Source organism: Acanthisitta chloris, unplaced genomic scaffold (genome assembly GCF_000695815.1).
Source record: "Acanthisitta chloris isolate BGI_N310 unplaced genomic scaffold, ASM69581v1 scaffold22390, whole genome shotgun sequence".
Classification (NCBI taxonomy): Eukaryota; Metazoa; Chordata; class Aves; order Passeriformes; family Acanthisittidae; genus Acanthisitta; species Acanthisitta chloris.
Window position 1 is genome coordinate 8,937 of NW_008651404.1, and position 21,296 is coordinate 30,232.

At 43.4% G+C, this 21,296-nt stretch overlaps 1 protein-coding gene across 1 annotated transcript in view; it reads left to right on the forward strand.

The window, feature by feature from the left end:
* The window catches only part of LOC103800848 (serine/threonine-protein kinase mTOR-like), a gene marked incomplete at its 5' end in the record, with an annotated part of 27,830 nt that extends 6,903 nt beyond the window's left edge, over positions 1-20,927 (forward strand). The window contains 26 exons of the mRNA XM_009073242.1: positions 285-362; positions 749-856; positions 2,836-2,961; positions 3,613-3,744; positions 6,627-6,742; positions 8,175-8,292; positions 9,055-9,261; positions 9,558-9,658; positions 9,923-10,019; positions 10,295-10,393; positions 10,956-11,078; positions 11,991-12,173; positions 12,768-12,902; positions 13,179-13,353; positions 13,594-13,729; positions 14,089-14,236; positions 14,779-14,901; positions 15,385-15,467; positions 16,425-16,497; positions 17,007-17,081; positions 17,553-17,688; positions 18,007-18,072; positions 18,215-18,295; positions 18,581-18,661; positions 19,344-19,449; positions 19,935-20,927. Coding sequence (XP_009071490.1) covers positions 285-362; positions 749-856; positions 2,836-2,961; positions 3,613-3,744; positions 6,627-6,742; positions 8,175-8,292; positions 9,055-9,261; positions 9,558-9,658; positions 9,923-10,019; positions 10,295-10,393; positions 10,956-11,078; positions 11,991-12,173; positions 12,768-12,902; positions 13,179-13,353; positions 13,594-13,729; positions 14,089-14,236; positions 14,779-14,901; positions 15,385-15,467; positions 16,425-16,497; positions 17,007-17,081; positions 17,553-17,688; positions 18,007-18,072; positions 18,215-18,295; positions 18,581-18,661; positions 19,344-19,449; positions 19,935-19,950 — 2,922 coding nt within the window. The remainder of the gene's footprint in view (positions 1-284; positions 363-748; positions 857-2,835; positions 2,962-3,612; positions 3,745-6,626; positions 6,743-8,174; positions 8,293-9,054; positions 9,262-9,557; positions 9,659-9,922; positions 10,020-10,294; positions 10,394-10,955; positions 11,079-11,990; positions 12,174-12,767; positions 12,903-13,178; positions 13,354-13,593; positions 13,730-14,088; positions 14,237-14,778; positions 14,902-15,384; positions 15,468-16,424; positions 16,498-17,006; positions 17,082-17,552; positions 17,689-18,006; positions 18,073-18,214; positions 18,296-18,580; positions 18,662-19,343; positions 19,450-19,934) is intronic.
* Positions 20,928-21,296: the final 369 nt, after the last annotated feature.

Sequence of the window (21,296 nt, forward strand, 5' to 3'; positions counted from 1 at the left end):
TGATTTCCGCAATGACAGTAGGGTTAGAAATACTGCAAGATCTGGTAGGAAGACAAACTTCAAACTGTGCAGGTGATGAGCAAAGCCCCTTTGGCTTCCCCAGTACCTTCCCTGGACACTGTTTTCCTGTCAATTCTTTGTATTGATAAGATCCTTTCCAGGTTCTTGTTGGAGAGTGGGAACAACTCCAGCTTTGACCATGGGGTGGAATGGTTGAATGACAGTTTCAACAGTTGACTGTAGATAAAACACATCCCCTTTGCCCCAATCTCATTCTGTTTCAGTGCATTGACAAAGCCAGAGACCTGCTAGATGCTGAGCTGACTGCCATGGCAGGAGAGAGCTACAGTAGAGCTTATGGGGTAAGTGTTGCTCTCAGCCTTCATTGCCCTTATTGCTGCTTCACTCTGTCTCTAAAAGTTGTGTGAAACTTCTGAGTAGTGACTGTATCAAACACAAGACCTATACAGGCCCACAAGCTAAATGGCTTTTGTCAGGTAAGAAATACAGCTTTGCAGGAGCAGCTTTGGGCCACACTAAACAGTGAAGTGAGCTCCACCCCCTCGAAAGAAATAAGAACTGACATTTAGGGATGTTTGAACCAGTAGATCATCTATACCAATGTATAGCATTCAGTCCTTTACCTGTTAGGCAACAAATGTACTTAAGATTTTGATGCCAAAACACTGTTCCTTAATCATAGATTTGTTCTGTAGTGATTGGGATGGAATGTGATTGTTTCCTCCAGGCTATGGTGTCCTGCCAGATGCTGTCAGAGCTGGAAGAGGTTATCCAGTACAAACTTGTACCAGAGCGCCGTGAGATCATCCGCCAGATCTGGTGGGAAAGGCTGCAGGTACAGCTATGTCAAGATCAGGGATGGAGATGCTGATGGCATGAACAGCTTCCTTTTGAGTCAGTGTGGTGGCTCAGCAAATCCTTCCATGCCCCTATCCCACACAAGCTCACGTGGCTGTGTGCTCGCTGTTTCCTTTGTGTTCGTCCTGGTTGCTTGGGGTTTTGGTTTTTGCTTCATGTTCCTGAGGTCTCTGCTGATATGACACTTTAAAGGGTGATTTAAGCCTTGAAATAGATGTGTGCGGAGGGAGAAACACTAGTAACATCCCCAAGGCTGCTTATCTTGGTGTTGGATTGCATCTGGAAATACTGGTTTGGATCAAGCTGGTTTGAACTTTTTACCTGGCTGGCTGCAGTTTGAGAAGTGAGTTCTCTCACCGTGCTGGAAAACTGGACAGAGAATTCACACACTTGTAAAAGAAAAGATTGTGCTGTTCCTTTTGGACCTCTTACAAGAACATTTCCAATCCACTGGTAGCACCTAGGGACGTGCCTTGGAATTGGCAGCATTAGGTTTATGGTTGGACTCGATGATCTTAAAGGTCTTTTCCAATCTAAATGATTCTATTATTAGCCTTGACCTTTTAGAAGAGACCTTTAGCAATGCTGCTTTTCCTGTATAGAAGAAGACGTTTGTGCCTTTCTTACCCTAAACAGCAAAAATCCAAAGCACCTCTGAAGACTGAAATCAGCCAAATATTTTGAGGCTGTTCCCTACAGGGAAAGGGAACGTTCTCAGATGGAGCAGTACATAGAGGAATACTGCAAGGGAAGGAGGGGAAAAAAGGCATTACTCGGGTAAAATGGTGTCTGGAGGAAGCATTTTTCTCTGTGCAGAGTTCTTCATTGGCACTGCTATAATCTGCCACCTTATGAGAGGCTGTGACTACTGCGTATTTTTTAGCTGTTTGGGAAACTGTGGCAAAGCTTTTAGCCTCCCATCTAACATTCCTGTCTGGAAAAGCTCAGGACCATTCCACTGGGGTGGAGAAACTGAGAGTGACAGGAAGTGTCATGTCTGAATAGAGCTTTTTATAGTCCTGAAAGGAGTACATACAGTTCTTGCACATTTTATAGCTGCTTTTTAATAATGTTTAAATGCCTATTGGATGAGGTTGATTTGAATGTTAGAGAACAAGCTTTGCTTAACTTCCCAGCCCTCAATTTTGGGGGAAAAAGGAAAAGGGAAAGAAGAGATGCTTTGGTGCTAGGGTGCTTGCTGCCATTGGGAATTCTTTTGTTTACCTCACCACTGAGGAGTCTCTGGGTGAATGCAAACTTCAGAGCATCACTGTTACCCTGAGGTACTTGACCACTGATGTATGTGGTGTTACTGTCCCTTCCACAGTTCTCCTCCTCTGCAGCATCCTTGAACATTTGGAATACTCATCCTGCTCCGACTGACAGTGTTGTTGTGCCTCTCCCTTCAGACAGACAAGAACCAGACAATGCTTGCACAAGCAGCAGAGCAGTTGGAGCTGCAGTTTCTGGCAGAATGTGCCCTCAGTGGTGCCAGCCTCCAGAAGCAACACATGCAAGGAGAGGGAAAAGGACAATAACAAAAATATCTGTGCAACCATTTGGGTTTCTACCATCTCCATATTGAGATTTGTCACTGTTGAAACCAAAAATAGGCTTTAAAACTAGGTTGAGAAGGGTTATAAAACTCTCGACTCATTTTTGGAATTGTACAAAGAGTTTTCCTTATTTTTGGATGCATTTTTGCTTCTCTCCTTTTTCCGTTGGAGGTTATTGTTAGCTGCAAACACTGAGCTGTGGCTGCAGAGGGTGAGAGGCAAGGACTGAGCCTTCTTCACACACATGTTAAAGAAATAGCCAGCTAGTTCCTAATGTCACTCTGCTGGGATCATGGCTATGGAAGTCTCTCCATCTGGGCCAAAGTCCCTTCAGGTTCTGAGTTAAGGCTCTGGGGAGTACATTAGAGACCAAACACTAACAACTCTGCCTTTCTCTCAGGGCTGTCAGCGAATCGTGGAAGACTGGCAAAGGATACTGATGGTCAGATCTCTCGTTGTGAATCCCCACGAGGACATGAGAACTTGGCTCAAATATGCCAGTCTGTGTGGCAAGAGTGGGAGGCTGGTGAGCATTGTCAGGCTCTGTCCTCTACCATGGGTTTTCAGGCTGATTTCAGGCTTTGCCATGTTGCTGCAGCCTTGAGTGTCTCCAAATGCCCTCCTTGCCCAAGTGGGAAGGGCTCTCCTCTGAGGAAGAAACTAGCCAGAAATTGTTGAAACGCTAAAATTGTAACCAGCACAGAGTTCATGCTTATAGCCAAGATTATTTTTGTGGGGCTGGTATTAATACCTGAGAGCCTGGGAGCCAAGTTTTTATTGCAGGCTATAACTGGAAATTCTTATGCAGCACTGGTAATTGTTAATAATGACTCTCTCCTAAAGCAGAGAGGCAAATGTGGGATGTGATCTTGTTATCACTGAACATTACAGTCCTGTTTTAACATTCACCACAAGATTTATCACCAAAAGTACTTGAAACAGAGACTTCACACTCTCTACTGGCTTCTCAAATGAGAATCTAGTGCTCTGATCCAAATGAAGACATATGGTCTATCATGTGGTATTCTCATGACTCCAGGGAGTGGTAGGAAGCTTGCTGTGTTTTATCTGGAGGGTTGGATGTATCTTTTAGCGATGGGCAATTCTGAAGCAATGTGAGATGGAGTTAAGAATGAGCTTGTTTTAACCTGCTGTGTCTCTTTGCAACTTTCTCCAGGCTTTGGCCCATAAGACCCTTGTCCTGCTCTTGGGAGTAGACCCATCTCGACAGCTGGATCACCCTCTGCCAACAGTTCATCCCCAAGTGACTTATGCATACATGAAGCACATGTGGAAGAGTGCCCGTAAGGTACAGGAGAACACAGAGCTCTGTTCACTGCTCAGGCCTTGGACAGTGCCATGTGTCTTAGCTCTGCATGATCCCCACAGAGCAAAGGCAAAGCTGAAGGTTCTATTTTTGCTCACCTAAAAGACAGTAACTAATCACTTTCCTTATTGTTATTCCGAAGCTTTTTTCCCTCTTTAAATCACTGTATTGGCAGAGCAAGTCTGGCCCTGATTTTCTTTCGTACATGGAAAGATTATTTTTGCTAAAGCAATGTCAGGTACCCAAGGGATGCAACCAAGATGAATGGTCAATAGTAGCTCTTCTGTTCTTGGTACTTGACTTTTCCTCCCCTTGTGAGTGCCAGGTCTGTCTCCACACTGTTCCTTTCGTCAGGGTTACATGCTGAGAGGAGGAACTCAGGGTGTTTTATTGCCAGTTTTAGGAAAGTATCCCGAACAGTTTGTACTTAGCTGCTGAGCAGAACTGACTTTTATTAAGGACATTATTGAAGATTTCTAACTGAAAGACAGCTGAAAAGTACATAGGGTTTTGTCATGGGAACAATTTGGCTCCAGAGAGCTCAGGGTGAATGTTTTTGACATTGCAACACAGGGAGAATTTACATAATCAAATCCAATAAGCTCCAGACTGGATAAGTTATCTTTTTTTTAATATACATTAAAGCCTCCATTTATCCTCATATTCTGCTACATCTTTTTTTATTTTTCTTGCCTTTGGGATTGCCAGCACTGGAGCAGAGCCATTGCTATGGGAACATTGCCATGACCTAACTATTCTTCGTTTGAATTTAAGAAGCAGAAGGAGCTGCTGATGAGGCTCTGTTCTCTTGGTGCTTTGGAGCAGTGTGATGGTCTCTTACTTCCTTCAGTAAATGAGCCCAGAAGTATATAGGTCTTCTCTGCCTGCCCCTGTGAGGGGACTCTGTGTCTGAACTGTGGTAAATAGATGGACAAGATGCAGGACACTCGTGCAGTGTTGGGAAGCAGAGTGAGAGAAGGCACAAAGATTGTGGGGGTGGGAGAAGAGAATGTATCTAAAATTAACTGATGCCAGAATATGTGGAGCCCATAAAGATGGGGGGGGAAATTATACCAAAACCAGATAATAATGCATATTTACACCTAGTGTGTGGTTATATAACTGTGTTCACTTGATTTGGTATCCTAATGAATGAGCTGCTGAGTGTTCACTTGGTTTGGTATCCTAATGAATGAGCTGCTGAGGTAGGCTGGTGTGGTAGGAAGTGACCATTTTTTCTAGCTGAGCAGTTCAAGGTTGCTTTGTTGACCTAACATATTTTCCTTACTGCCATGTTGGCCCTTGCCAAATCCAGCAGGAAAAACCAGTGGCATCTAAATGGAAACCAACCCCCAGCACTTGCACTTTTCTTAAACAGCAAATACAAAGATGGCTAAGTAAGCCCTGTTCCATTTCTTCTACCAAGGGCCTTTGCCAGCAGCTGCATCCTCCAGCCATGTCCCACAACAAGGCTGCATTCACACTTAGGAATTCAGCTGGTGCAGAGAACTTGCTGCTTTCAGTCTGAATTTCTCTGCCTGTCAGTTTATGGTGATCAGTTTTCAATATTGATGGAAACTGAGGGGCAGATTGCTGGGTGTGTCTGGCTCTGAGAGGGACACAACTGACTATATTTCTGTGTTTTCAGTGGATGTCTAGTATAACTATTTATAAGGTTGTTATTTCCCCTCAGCCCCTTCTAACCAACTGTCTCTGTCACCTGGGAAATGTCTCATGTTAATATTAATAGTCTGATACTTTCTTTTATTTCTCTCTGGGCTAATACCCTTTTTTCCTCACAACTCACTTGTGCACTCTGAGGTTTGAATGGGATAGATGAGGCATTTTGGCTCAGGTGATTCTTGTCTCACTCTGAAGCAGCTCATTCCTGTAGATGGACAGAAGTCAATTGGGCTTCTAATAGCACCTTCTGCAGTTTCTGACCTGAAATGACCTTGCAAAGATTTCCTCTTCATTCCTTCCAGTGAAGCATGCATACGTCTTCCTTAAATCTTTAATTTCTCACCCCAGAACTCCTACCAAGGAATTTCAAAAAGATTTTTTCCCTCAGAATTTGGTGGTGCAAGTTGCTTTAGCACTGCTGCCTTATGTAATCTTCTGGCAAAGGAGCAATGCACATTTGTGCTTCTTAAATAACCTTAGGGGAAATCTAGACTTTAATTTGTTGAAACAACTCAAAGTTAACGTCCCATGGTGTGTGCTTTAAGCCCAGCCAAAGCTAAGGGGTTAGGAGGGAAAATCAGGAAGCTGCAAGTTTTCTTTCAGGCATTATTTTCTCAAATGGTCTTTTTTAAATCCAGGCCATATGATATTATAGACAGGCTCCTCTGGATTTGTGATCCTGTCTGTTAGATATTGTCCTGGTGGGATACAGTGTGTGAGCTGTGAACATTGGTTTGATTGTTGTCTCTGCTGTGCATCTCAGCTGTACTAGAGAACTAGAACCTCACTCAGCATGGGCAGTAACAGGACGTGCTCTGCTGCTGCAGCTTTCTCCCTGTACAGGTGACCTTGTCGCTCGGCCAGAGTTGAGCTCTTGCACATCAGAGCAGTGTTAGATTGTGTTATGGTCACTCATGCCTTTGACTGTCTGGATGACAAGAGGTGTGTATTGATGCAGTGATTTGTTTTCAGTGTAGCAGTTTCAGAGACATCAAGATCCTCTAACCTCTTCATTTATTTGCTGCTGCAGATTGAAAGTATAAACTGATTTTAGAGGGATGTACACGGCTGAAAAGCTTTGCAAGAAAACAAAGCTGGTTTTTTCAGTGAAAATTCACTTCCATGTTGTTTTCCTCCCTCGTGAAGCTGTGTTTCACCCCGTGTCCATCGTGCCGTTGCAGATCGACGCGTTCCAGCACATGCAGCACTTTGTGCAGACCATGCAGCAGCAAGCCCAACACGCCATCGCCACCGAGGACCAGCAGCACAAGCAGGAGCTCCACAAGCTCATGGCACGGTCAGCACTGGGTCCTGGGACACCCTTTAGCTCTGTACTGAGCTTGCAGAGTCCCTGCAGATGGCACATTCCATAGAATCATCAAGGTTGGAAGAGACCTTTAAGATCATCAAGTCCAACCATCCACCAGCACTGCCACTAACCACTAAACCACATCACCCACAGCCAGATCCAAACACCTCTTAGACACCTCCAGGGATGGTGACTCCACCACCTCCCTGAGCAACCCCTGACCTGGTACACTGATCATGACACTGATCATTTAATCCTTTGGTTAAAGGTACAGGGGATTTCTCATGTAGCTGATTTGGTATCCCATTTTATCTCTCATGATTTTCAGCAGATGTTGCTGTGACACATCAGCCTAAAGGAGTTGTGTTTGCTGCTGGTGGCTGGCTGTATTTTTCCAGCACTGTGGCTCACTGGCAGAAGGCAGAGCTCTCAGCGTGGCTGTTTCTTTGGTTTTCAGGAGATCCAGTCGCTAGGAAAGAAACACTTCCCACACTCCTGGCACATCTGTGCTAAGGCACACACTGCCACACACAGCAGCAGTGCTCTGGGCAGTGGTGCCCAGCATGTGATGGCCTATTAAAACATTGCTGCATTAAATACACATTTTATAATCTCCATTTCCTCTCTGGATCTGGAGGTGCCAGATCTGGGTTTTTTCAGTTTAAAGAACAAATTGCATAGTGCTTTCTGTTGAAGGCTTGATGTTTTTTTAAAGGGAGCCATGCACTCAAGCTGCTTTTATGAGATGGGAAGTTGGTAACAGTACTGTCTTATTTTTTTCAGTGGCTATCATGGAAGAGAAATTAGTGATGTGTTGCACACAATATTTGTCTTGCACAATTCTTTCTGGAAAACCCACAATACAGACAGAACATCTGTGTGACTGTGGCATTTAAAGCCTGCTGAGGGAGCAGAGTATTAAGTTTTGCACAAACCCTCACAACCCCACCCTGCTGCAGTAAAAATATGTTGTTTTTCCTTTCCTGTGGGCAGGAATGACTTAATGGGGTTCTGGCTGGGGGGAAGAACAGTTCCTCTGTGTTTGCACTGTCTGTCATGGTGTTCCCTCCAGAAGGTTTGTTCATATGCTGATCAGCACATCTTGCCAGCACATATGCTGTGTGTGTTTTATCAGCACTGATTAAGTCGTTCGATGTTCCTCTTAGCTACTTCTTCTATTTATTTTATAACTCGATGAGGAAGAAAGTTTGACCCTCACCTTTCCCCCTAAATGAAACCTCAATCTAGTTAGTTCCACCCCACAAACAGGATGGAGGTGTTTTGAACCTTAGAGGTTAACACATACACTCCCAGCCTGCAGGAGAATGTCTTTCAGGCTCCAGATAAGAAGTTTGCCTCTTAATCCAGAGGCTTTGTTTTCATTCTAGGTTCTGAATCAATAATCCCTTTGCTTAACCAGGTGTTTCCTGAAGCTGGGTGAGTGGCAGCTGAACCTGCAAGGCATCAACGAGAGCACCATCCCCAAAGTGCTGCAGTACTACAGTGCTGCCACAGAGCATGATCGCAACTGGTACAAGGTCAGTAAGGGAGAGAGCTCCCAGGAACCACTGCAGGAGAGCAGTGAATCTGATCACATCCCTTATTTCAGGAAAGGAAGATGTTCATAGGAAGATTTCCTATAACTCTCTGCCTTGTTACTGCCAATAGGATTTAAAAAAAAACCCATCCAGAGAAAGCAGCCCAAGGCAACCATGAGATTGTTGTTTAGAATTTCATCTTGTTGGTAAAACTGGGCCACAATTCAGTTTCTATACTTGCTTTTGGTACTTTTTCCCCTGAAGGGTAACAGTGAAGGAGAAAGGATAGTATAAATGGAAAAAATTGACTTGTTCTCTCTCAGTATACTTGAATGAGGAAAGTAGCCTTGTTGTTGATTCTCCAAAGAGCCTTTGATTCAGGGTTGTGAGATTTCAGTTGACACGTGGTGCCAGATCTTCTCTGGGGCAGAATTCTCCTGTATTTCTGTTAGTCCTAACATACTGACCTTCATTTTAGCCTTTGAAAATTTATGATGTATGTGGATATCATCTAGTTTTTGCTACAAAGCTCCTTTGCCTTAACCTTTATCAGGGAGCTCCTGGCCAAGAACTCACCATGATGTTATTTAAGATAACAAGACAGTTAAAATTACAGGCAATTAGAGAAGTCAAAGCATTGTGTTGTCTGCAGGGTATTACTGCTGTTGTCTGCAGATGCAGAAAGGTTGGATTCTCTCTAACAACTACAGAGTGCAGGTTGCAGAAAGGATTCATCTGGCTTCTGGTCTCTCCTGTTGGCAGGCCTGGCATGCTTGGGCAGTGATGAACTTTGAAGCAGTGCTTCACTACAAACACCAAAACCAGGCCAGAGATGAGAAGAAGAAGCTGCGTCACGCCAGCGGAGCCAGCATCACCAGTGCCAACACCGAGGGCAGCAACAGCGAGAGCGATGCAGAGAGCACGGAGAACAGCCCCATCCCATCCCCAGTGCAGAAGAAAGTCACTGAGGTACCTTCTGCCCTGCTTGTGTGGAGAGATTGGTTCTTACTGCCTAGACACAGGACAGTGTTATGGTGGGGAACGTGCTGCTGTGCATACCTGGCTTGTGGCTGCTGGCTCTGTCTGTGTATGTCAAGCAAAACATGAATTCTAGGAGAAACATGCCCAGTGAGGAGTATGAGCAGAAGTCAATGACAATGTGCATTAGGCCTGTTTCCACATATTTCTTTCCTCTTGCTGAGTTTAGGATTCATGTGGACTGATGTGCTTATGTAGAACTAACGCAGCAATTTTCGTTCCCAAAGGATTTATCCAAGACCCTCTTGATGTACACAGTCCCTGCTGTCCAGGGTTTCTTCCGGTCCATCTCTCTGTCTCGAGGAAACAACCTCCAAGACACTCTGAGGTACATAATGCAGCACATAGTAAATGAAATCCAGCTGAGAAGGGCACATGGATTGAGGTTAGATAGAACATGTTTCTGCTTTCTTTTGTTATGGCTAAATTAAGTGAATGCTCCAGTCCAAGCTAACTTTTGTTAGGTGGATTATCCCTGTTATCCGTGGGTTCTGGGAAGGAGAGTCACTTGTAAATTAGTCTGAAGGCATTCGGCTGGAATGTTTTGGGGTTTTCTTGTTTCATTCCTAAGAAAAGTATTTCTTTTTTTCAGAGTCCTTACTCTGTGGTTTGACTATGGTCACTGGCCTGATGTGAATGAGGCTTTGGTAGAAGGAGTCAAGGCAATCCAAATAGACACTTGGCTGCAGGTAAGGAACACAAGACAGATCTTCAAGACACATCTTACTCTTTCCATAAGAGGATCCTGTAGCAGTCTAGCTCAGAATACTTGTTTAACAGCTCAGTGAGATCACATTTGTGACACTGTTTGGAACTTTGTGTTGTCCTCTGACCATCTCAAAAATGAGTGGCTGTCCTCTCTGTCGCCTTTAGAGACTGTGAGGCCTCTAGCAGGGGGCAGAACAGCTTGTGCACTGAACACATGAAATGACAGGGATGGTTATTTGACTTATCTTTACCCTAGGTTATCCCTCAGCTCATTGCCAGGATTGACACCCCTCGGCCTCTGGTAGGACGTCTCATTCATCAGCTCCTCACAGACATTGGTCGGTACCACCCCCAGGTAAGTGCTGGCTCAGAGGAGGAATTCCCTGATGCCAGTTAAGTATTTCCTGTGTTCCATTTCACCTAGTCCAGGTGCCTGCACAGAAGTCACAGCAAGTGGTGACAGTGAGGAGGGGACTGTTGCTGCTGCTGCTGCTTTCACCTCAGCACTGTTCACATAGCAGTGGGAAGAGGTGGATGAGCCATGCAGCAGGGGAAGTTCCTTCTGTCTGATAGAGTAGTGGGTACTGCAAATCACCTTAAATCTCATTGAGTGACTGCTAAGAGCTTCTTACCTGAATTTCTTTCCAGTGTGGAATATCACAAAAATCTTAAACCTATTGTTGTTCTTCCAGTTTGATTCAGGCTCTCAAAGTCATTCTACTTAGTGAATTAAAGCCTCGTAAACCTTTTGGGTTGGAAGACTTTGAATAGCAAATTCCTCTCACCTCTTTCCACAAGCAATCTTGCTTTCCCCTGTCTAGCCCTAACACTGCTGCTTGTTAAAGCTTTGCTAATCTTTCCATTTATGTAGCCCTTCTGTGTGGTTCTAACATATTATGGGTTGCTGTCCCTTGCAGGCTTTGATCTATCCTTTGACTGTGGCCTCTAAATCTACAACCACTGCTCGGCACAATGCTGCCAATAAGATCCTGAAAAACATGTGTGAGCACAGCAACACTCTGGTGCAGCAGGCAATGATGGTGAGTGCTCAGTGTGCTGTGGTGTGTTATGCTTCAGGAGTGGATGTACCACAGGTGTAACGAGACAAAGTGACTGTTCTCATGAGACCTCACCTGGAATTCTGCATGCAGTTCTGGTGTCCTCAGCACAAGAAGGACATGGAACTGTTGGAGGAAGTCCAGAGGAGGCCACGAGGTTGCTAAGAGCACTGGAGCATCTCTCCTAGATGGACAGGCTGAGGGAGTTGGGGCTGTTCAGCCTGGACCCTGGTGGTGTTCAAGGCCAGGCTGGAGGAGCCTTGAGCAACCTGATCTAGTGAGGTGTCCCTGCCCAGGGCAGGGGTTGGGGCTGGATGATCTGTAAGGTCCATTCCAACCCCTAAATTCTATGATTCTATAATTCTATTAATTGTTAATTTTGTTCAAGCACAATTAATTTGGGGTATTTGGTAGGAGTGACAGTATTAGTGTGATTTCAAGAAAATGCTTTGATTTAAGAATCACATTCACACAAGGAGTTTTTGTGTCTGTGAATAAATTTAGAGAAGAAATAAATGAAAAATCATTGTTCCATAAAGAGATGTTTTTGCATAATGAAAAGTGGAAACAAAACTTACTGAGTGAGCATAACATGGAAAGAGTAATTTAATTCATGTGATGAAGGTTTTTATGGATAAATGAAAAGCAATGTTTTCAGGCCAAGCTGCACAAATATAGAGAGAATTTCAAAGGCAACAAGTAAGGTGAGAAAAGCCTGCTCAGCTTCTTGCAGAAACACTACAACATCCCTGTGTTAGTTCTTGTGGCTCCCTCTGGCTGCAGCAACGACTATTTCACAGGGTTAGGGAAGGAAGGAGTTTTGCTTTTGGAAGTCAGGATATGGTCACAGGGTTTTTCTTTAGGCGTTGAATCTGTTTTCCTGCCCTAAAACAGGTGAGTGAAGAGCTAATTCGTGTGGCCATCCTGTGGCATGAGATGTGGCACGAAGGGCTGGAAGAAGCATCTCGTCTGTATTTTGGAGAAAGAAACGTGAAGGGAATGTTTGAGGTGCTGGAACCACTTCATGCAATGATGGAGCGTGGGCCTCAGACTTTAAAGGAGACATCCTTCAATCAGGTATCAGCAAAGGGCCAAGAGCAGAACGTTCTGCAGGACAGCCCTAAATGAGTGACAGGAACCTTTGCAATCTGACACAAAGGGTGAATCCCTTGGGACTCACTGTGTTAGTTGCAGATTTCATTAGTGAGGTTTACCCTCAGATCTGTGTCACTTCTAATGACTAGTACAGATTGCCCTGCAGTCCTGTATCAGCTGGGTGGCTGATAGGGGCTGGGAAACATACACCTGCTCTACAGTGAATTATTCTGCTTTGCTTCACAGTAAGAACTAGCACAGGTAGCAGAAATGACCTCTCCCAAGCCCTAGGAATTAATTTGAGTCTGTGAGCCTATATACAAGTGTGATTCTATTCACTCTATTGCCTCCTCTCATGGAGTCTATTTGTGAGCAATGTTGTCTAATAAACTTGATGCAGGTCTTGGATCCAGGAATTTCTGGATCTGTAATTCTGATATGGTATAAAAACATGAGTTCAAGTGTTTGTGATGCAATTTGAAGAGAGACTGATGCTCTTTGTAGATGTTAAATGCTCTACAATTGTTCCACTATAGTCTGTTGAAATGGTTTTCTTCTATTTTTCTTCCTCTCTAGGCCTATGGCAGAGATCTAATGGAAGCTCAGGAGTGGTGCAGGAAGTACATGAAATCAGGAAATGTCAAAGACCTAACTCAGGCTTGGGATCTCTATTACCATGTGTTCCGGCGCATCTCGAAGCAGCTGCCTCAGGTGAGTGGAGAGATTCAACTCTCTTGTTGGTCTTGCAGTGCAAGTTGTCAATACCAATCCTTGTTTCGTGTTTTCTGGTCATTCAGAGCATTCAGATTCAGTATTTTGGAAGTACCTGCATAGGATTCACTGCAGGTTTGGTGTTGATGCAGCACTTCCTGCAAGCACCTGAAGTATTGGTCGCTAACTGAACTGTTCCACGTCCCTCACAGCATGAATTCTTCAGAGAGATTTCAGTAGAATTCTAAGGAATTGCATTTCTTTTGGTTTTGGCAGCTCACTTCCTTGGAACTACAGTATGTGTCACCAAAACTCCTGATGTGCCGGGACCTGGAGTTGGCAGTGCCAGGGACGTACGATCCCAACCAGCCCATCATACGGATTCAGTCCATCGCGCCCTCCCTGCAGGTCATCACCTCCAAGCAGAGGCCCAGGAAGTTGACACTAATGGGTGAGACACAGCACTTGTCACTTAGCTATTCCAGTGTTTAAACAGTTGGTGCTTGTAGGTCAAACTGCATATTTCCTTGGTAAAACCTCTCCAACCTTTCCTTTGTATCTTTTAGTATCAGTATCTTTTAGTGGTCTGGTCAGTCTGACTGCCACGCTTGCCAGTTCTTGGGTGCAGCTGTATTTACTCTTGTGTGTTTGTTCAACAAGAGTAAACTTCTGTGCATTAATTCTTCTGCAGGAAGCAATGGGCATGAGTTTGTATTCCTTCTGAAAGGTCATGAAGACCTTCGCCAAGATGAAAGAGTGATGCAGCTTTTTGGATTGGTCAACACACTTCTGGCAAATGACCCAACTTCCCTTCGTAAAAACCTCAGGTATGTGTTGTGATTAGTCATATATATATATCAACCAAATATATATATATAATATATATATACCATATATATCTATACCAAATATTACATGCAAATAACAAATCATGGTGGGTGACATACATGTTCCTTCTGGAAGGAGCCTTTCAGTGGAAACCTTGGAGCATGGCTGCAGATTTCCTGGCACAGTCTGTGCTAATGCATGTCTGGGGTCTGTTTGAAAAGCAGACAAGCAGAGTAACTCGTGAAGAGTTACTGGATCAGAACCAGGTTTAGCAGTAGTTGTTCTAAGCATCTCAAAATGCAATAATTCACATCATACAACAATTTGAGCTCTGATTCTCCCATTATTTTTCCCACAGCATCCAGAGATATGCTGTAATTCCACTGTCTACGAATTCAGGCCTGATTGGTTGGGTGCCCCACTGTGACACGCTGCACGCACTCATCCGAGACTACAGGGAGAAGAAGAAGATCCTCCTCAACATCGAACATCGCATCATGCTGAGGGTAAGGGGCAAACCTGCCACAGGTCTTGGTGCATTGTTTTAGGACTCCACTGTCTTCATGAAGGATAATGATGCACAGTTTCATCCTCTGCCTCTTCTGATTGTTGCTGGTACCGATCCCAAATACAAAAATACCAGTGCAGAGTTATAAAATGCCTCCAAGAGGTCAAGTTTGCTGTATGTTTATTTGTTTCACCTTTCCAGTTTTAGCAGTGGCCACATGTTGTTGCCATCTGGTGACTGAAATGTGTTTGGAAGTTTGCATGACGAGGATGTGCCTCACACATGGTGCCGTGCTGCTGGCATTCCTAACGTGGTGTCCAAGCAACAGGGCCAAAATTAGACAGACTGGAGAAACTGAGCATGACTAGAAAATTTGGAATTCCCTGCCAAAAAGGAAAGTGTGTGCCAGCCCAGAACACTTACTTGGATAATGGGCTTTCAAACATCCTTGCCTTTGCAGTATTGTAATTAAATAGTACAAGCAGAGATTCCTAGAGGTGGCTTTTTTGAGTTGCGGAGTGTCACTTTTCTCAATTACAGATGGCTCCAGATTATGACCACCTGACTCTGATGCAGAAGGTAGAAGTGTTTGAACATGCTGTCAATAACACAGCTGGGGATGACCTTGCCAAACTGCTATGGCTGAAAAGTCCAAGCTCAGAGGTGAGTTCAGCACATGTAATGGCTTTTGTTTGGCAATCAGCAGAATGTGGAATTAGCTTCTCTGTAGAATCATAGAATTTAGGGGTTGGAATGGACCTTACAGATCATCTAGTCCCTCAGCAAGAAACATCTCACATTTAACCCCAGTTCTGTCCCAAAATTTCCCAGTGACTTCACTATTCTGTGTGTCTGGGTAACATCCAGTGCTTTGGGGCTTAGTCCTGAGGGGTGATACTAAAGTTAATAAATAAAGGCAGAAGAAAACAATAATAAATAAGCACCAACAATAATAAAACTGGAATTCAAGTGTGTATTTCAGGGCACAGGGTGTTCAAACCCCCTCAGGATTATGGAGTGTACTGATCCTAAGCATATCACAGTTCTGCTTTGTGCAAAGTGCAAGTGGCTATTGTGTAAGTTAAAGTATAATCTGAAACATTCCACATGCCTATCTGGCTTTTTCTGTTTTGTCTCCACTTGCAGGTGTGGTTTGACAGAAGAACCAACTACACTCGTTCCCTAGCTGTGATGTCGATGGTTGGGTACATTCTGGGCCTTGGGGACAGGTAAGTGGAGCTGTAAAGGTTTCTTTTATTTAAATGCACAGACTGTGAAGGCTTATCCATTCCTTGCTTGGATCTGTTGTCGTGATAAGGTCTTCCATTGTGGTTCTTGCTGAGCTGGGGGGATGCCATCTTTCAGGTCCTAATTGTGCTGCTATTTTCAGCTCTGCAGGCATGACCTGTGGGGCTTTTGTATCTTGAGCACAATAAGACTTTCTTCCCTTTTGAGATGAGTACATGCAGAATTACATCAAGGACCACAAGTCCTAGTTTTGTCCTTTCCTTTCACTCACAGAATGGGGAAATCTTTCTCCATCCATTCTGTAAACATCACTTCCAAAATCCTTTGCAAGCCAATGCATTTTAGATTTAAAGTGTAATGCAAAACCAGCTAATCTCTCAAATGTTTTCATAACAAAAGCTCTTATTCCTGAACTTAAAGGTCTTTATAATGAGATTACAAACATTCAGAAAGTGAATTAAAACAGAATTGGAACAAGACAGTATGAATTCAGCACTGTGGTTTTCCTACTCTGAATTGGTTTTCTTCTCTTCAGATCATAAACCAATTTGCATTACTTCACCTGTACCATAATTAATGACATTTTTCTATACTGAAAAACCTAAAAAAAGCATAAAACAAGTAGAAAAATTTATCCTAACTGCAAAACAAATGTTTATACCCAAGAAATGTGCTGATGGTTCTGCTCCAAGAGGTTGTTTATCTTCCAAGGTGAGAGGATCTCTAGCTCCTGATAGGTAATTACAACACTAATGTGACATGCACTGTCAGGAAGCTGTTCAGTTCATCCTGAGATTGCAGACCTCGGACAAGGAAGCTGTCACTAGCCCTTGTTGTTCATGAAGATAAATACCAGTTCAGACTGGAGCTGCTGTGATTTACTTTGGGGTTTTGTAATGGTCTGTCACTCTGTTTTTACTCCCACTCCTTCATCACAGACATCCCTCCAACCTGATGCTGGACAGGCTGAGTGGAAAGATCCTGCATATCGACTTCGGGGACTGTTTTGAGGTAAATCTTTGTGTTTGGATGTGAAATTTTCAATAATTTCACATTTGCCAGTGGAACAGAAACTAATCTGTACATCAGGCCGGTCTGACCTTGGGGCCTGATCCTGGGCAAAGCCCTTGGCTCTCTTTGGAGCTTGACTACCTGCAGGCAAGATGGAAAGGACAGATACTTTATCTCCAGAGGTGTGTCTTGGGGCTTAGCTGACCACTGGGACAGCAAAGAAGTGCTGACATCACTTCTATGAAATTTCTTGGAGCAATTTAAACTGCTGATAGTCTTTGTTGCCTGAAACCAGCAGCTGGGCACATGCTGGAGCTTTCCAGTTGATATCAAGTTGATTGTGTAGCTTCTCCCAAAACTTTGTGAAAACTGTGGAACATAAAGCTGTGACTTTATTTCCTATTTGGAATACAATCTTCCAGATTGTAGCAAAAAAATCCCAATTCTTATTAGACTTTAAAGAGTAAGTTAGCCATTAATTTCCTAATTCTCCCTCATCATGTGTTTAGGTTGCAATGACAAGAGAAAAGTTCCCTGAGAAGATTCCCTTTAGGTTAACAAGGATGCTGACAAATGCTATGGAGGTAAGCATCTCCCCTTTGGTTTGGAGGAGATTGTTCCCAGGGAAGTTGGCACACATTTCTCACTTTTTCCTGTATTTTCTGTTGTGGCTAAACATCTCCACCTCTTAAGATCCAAAGGTGTTAACATCTCAGCTGTATTTTCTGCAAGTTAAAATATCTCCTGTGATCTTTGCTGTATATTACAGTGGTAAGCAACACTTTAGTTGGAAAAACAAAAATAACCTGAAATTCTTCCCATTTCTTAGACCTTCCTTAGTTTCCTCATTTCAAACAGCTGTTTGTGTCCACCAGACACAGTCACACGGTACTTCACAAAGATGATCTGAATGGCAGAAGAGCTTAGTTTGTAATGAACATCTGTCTTGTTTTTTTACTGAGCAAAGCATAGTGAATTCCAGCTCAAAGCCACTTCCTGCTCCTGAATGTTAGGGTTGGAGTTGCACTGGGGATTCCCTTCTTTCTCTTCCAAAGGTGACAGGCCTGGATGGCAACTACAGAATCACCTGTCACACGGTGATGGAGGTGCTGCGTGAACACAAGGACAGTGTCATGGCTGTGCTGGAAGCCTTTGTCTATGATCCCTTATTGAACTGGAGGCTGATGGACAGTAAGTGTTCTGATAAAACAGTGACAGCAACCAGAGGCCTGAATGGCAATGTCTGTTTGAAGACAATCTGATGTTTAAGTATTGTAACGTGAGGTTGCAGCAGTGGTTAAAACCCTTTTGGCCTTAATCACAGACACAGAACTCAGCTACATGCAAAACTGTTCAGGTTGGTTTTGTATTGGAGATTGAAAGCTATTTTCGGGTGGTACAATATCTGGAGAAGGACAGAGGCAGCCAAATCTGTGTTGTTTGTGGGCAAATTTGCTCTGAAACTCTGAAACTGCAGTTCATGCCTTTTAACCCCTTATTTTCTTGCAGCAAACACGAAGGGCAATAAGCGCTCACGAACGAGGACAGACTCCTACTCAGCCAGTCAGTCAGTAGGTGAGTGCACAAGGTGGTGGATGTCAGTCAAATATAATTTTCAAATGAGCAGGTTGACAGTTTTGTTAGTGTTTCTAGAAGAATATTATTCTCTCTGCTTTTCAGCTTCGTTTATGCTTTTGTTTTCATGTTTTTTCAATAGAAATGTTGGACAGTGTGGAATTGGGTGAGACAGCCCATAAAAAAACTGGGACCACAGTGCCTGAATCCATCCATTCCTTCAGTAAGTTTCAGGGGTGTTCCTATACTAATACAGGAAATGTTCTTGGATCAGAACATTTCATCATGATCCAATTACAGTTGCATGAGATTGAGCAGATACAGTTCCTCATCAGCATAAATGAGGAATATAATTCCCTGTGTTCTCAACTCCAACAAAAAGGGGATAGAAAATGTGTCTAGGTTTGCTCTCAAAGTGCTATTTGGGAAGGGCAGATCTAAATGATTTTACAAATGGTTTTGTTGTTCAGGTGAAGTCCTAATTCTCTTTCCTGTTTCTGTCTCTCAGTAGGAGATGGTCTGGTGAAACCAGAAGCTCTAAACAAGAAGGCAATTCAGATCATCAACAGGGTTCGAGATAAGCTCACTGGTGAGCAGGTTTTATACAAGATAGACATGAAATCTGATGAGATGGACCAGCACTGCTTGATACTTGTATCATACTACTGTGATACTTCTAGTTTTTGTACTTTCTGTTAATCAGGTTTCACATACTCTAAGTGGATGAGGCCATTTTCCTGTTCTGGTCTGTACTGATGCCTCATTCAGATACCAGTGAGCCTGATTTGAAAAGTACAGAGGTGTTTGTAGCTGCACAGACTTCATATTTTGCATGTTTTAGTTTGTTAGTGCAAGTTGAAGTTCCACTGTCCTGGGTTTGCAGTTTGTAACATTTAGTTGTGAAATTTGATGCTCTTACAGTTGGTAAGAAACAATCCCCCACCTGCCAAATAATGCACTTGAAGGGATTAGGATTCCAGCTACTGGGAAGTTATTTCCTGTTGGTTTCTCTATTACTTCGAGAAGATAAAAGGAAGAAACCATAATAACAGAGACATTTATAACAGCAAACCATAATAATAGGGAGAACAGAGTTTGGGGCTCTGTATGCCTTTAGAGGCTCTCCATGTTTGGAAAAGTTTGCATTTTCTGTTCTGTGAGGGAAGGGTTGTTAAAAGCCCTGTCAGTCCTGAACTTGCCACCCAGAAGCAGATTATGTTATAGGATTTGTGACTTCCATTTATGGGGTTTTTCACCCTTTAATTTCCAAGGCCGAGACTTCTCTCACGACGAAACCCTGGATGTCCCCACACAAGTAGAATTGCTCATCAAGCAAGCGACTTCTCACGAGAACCTGTGCCAGTGCTACATTGGATGGTGAGTTTGTCCCTCAGATAACCTGGAAAAGCTCTGCTGGAATAGTCTGAGCAGGGAACTGCTAAAGAGAGTGTCACTTGAGTGAGCCTTACCACATATTGCAAGATTTTGCAGGCCTGTGACAGTGATCCCAGAGACAATCCCCTAGGAAAGGTGTTGTTACAAATAGTGACAGGGATTGTAGAACCTCTTAAGTGTTTGAAATAAGGAGTGTGGTGGTCACTGATTTCAGTTATAGTATAGAACCACATGTTCTAAAGTAGACAAAGATGATTTACTGTCTCAAAGTTGGCTAACTTTGGACTATGCTTAAGGAAACAGATCTCTGCTAGTGTTTTAAAATGATAAGGAAGCATAGGGATCCCCTGGCAACTCTTCTGTGCTAAAATGCTGCCTAGTTAGTATAGAATCTCAGTCCCTCTGAGCATTGCCTTTGTGAAACTACATGCAAGTCAGCATTACAACAATGTCTTTATCTTCCTCAGGTGTCCTTTCTGGTAACAGAAGATTCCAAAGTATCCACAGCCTTTTATTCTGGAGGCTTTTGCACTCCAAACCTGCTCTTCTCCAGACACAAACTGAACGTCGGACTGAAATATACAGCCTTTGTCAAATATTTTGAGATGTAAATGAAAAGAGTTATTGTATATTAAAAGTTGGTTTAAGCCAATGTATAGCTGCTGTTGGAGAAACAAAACACACAAACTGTTTGAAACACAACACTTGATTTGGGTTTCCAGGACAGTGAAGACTGATTGTACCACAGATGTCCTTGGTTCCACTTGGTCTTTGGGGAACTGGTGATCCATTGGAAATAACTATATACGGGTTTTGACTTACTTTGCAATGTAACTGAGGCACTTGCAGATGAATTACTGCCTGGTCATTCCTGTTGATGTGGCTGCAGTGAGCTCAATGTGCTGTCAGGAGGCTTCACAGAGGTTTGGGGGTGAGCTGGATAACTGGAAAGACAGACAAGCAGAATTTTACCATTGTTTCATCCTGTACCTTGTTTTCAAACTTGATTCTTGCCCCAAAATTGGAAACTGTCTATCTGCTCATCAAACTAGTGCAGGAGTTGTGTTCCCAACCAGGATCTCGGAGCACATCTGACATTGGAAGACCTTGAGCTGAGCCAAGTCTGGTGCCTCTGTGCAGAGTGATGCATGGCAAACTGACTGCAGGGTACAAATAAATACCACTTGGGAGCTTCCCACAGTGTTGGGGCTAAAAAAAAGAAGTGTTGGGATATAACTAGGGGAAGTTAGGGCTTGGCATAGGAGGCAGAAGGGGGGGAGAACTGGTCATAACTTGAAACAGAAAATAATGGTAATTAAACTTGAGGGTGAAGATAAAGTTATGATTTATGAGTTAAACATATTAAAAACAATGCACAAAATACAACAGAGTAGCCATGTTTAGATGCCATGTTGTATTTGAATATTTTTGTGCCAATAAATTACACCAAAATGTAAACACTTGGGCTGTGTTCCTGGTTATTCCTAAGTACTTCTTAGGCAGAGACAGAGAAGCAGATTAGGATTTTTGGAGGTTTTTTAAGGTTCCTGTTGTCATTGACTTATCTTTTTGTGCATCAGATCAGGTTGTTGACTTTATGTCCCTTCTGATAGCAGCTGGAGGCAAAATTACGAAGACTGAATAATCACAGGATCAGTCAGGTTGGATAAGACCTCTGAGATTGTCAAGTCCAACCTGTGATCTAACAACACCATGTCAACCAGACCTTGGCACTAAGTGCCATGTCCAGTCCCTCCTTAACCTCCAGGGATGGTGACTCCAACACCTGGTCATGGACCATGATGTCACTTGTATATGAGTGTGACTTG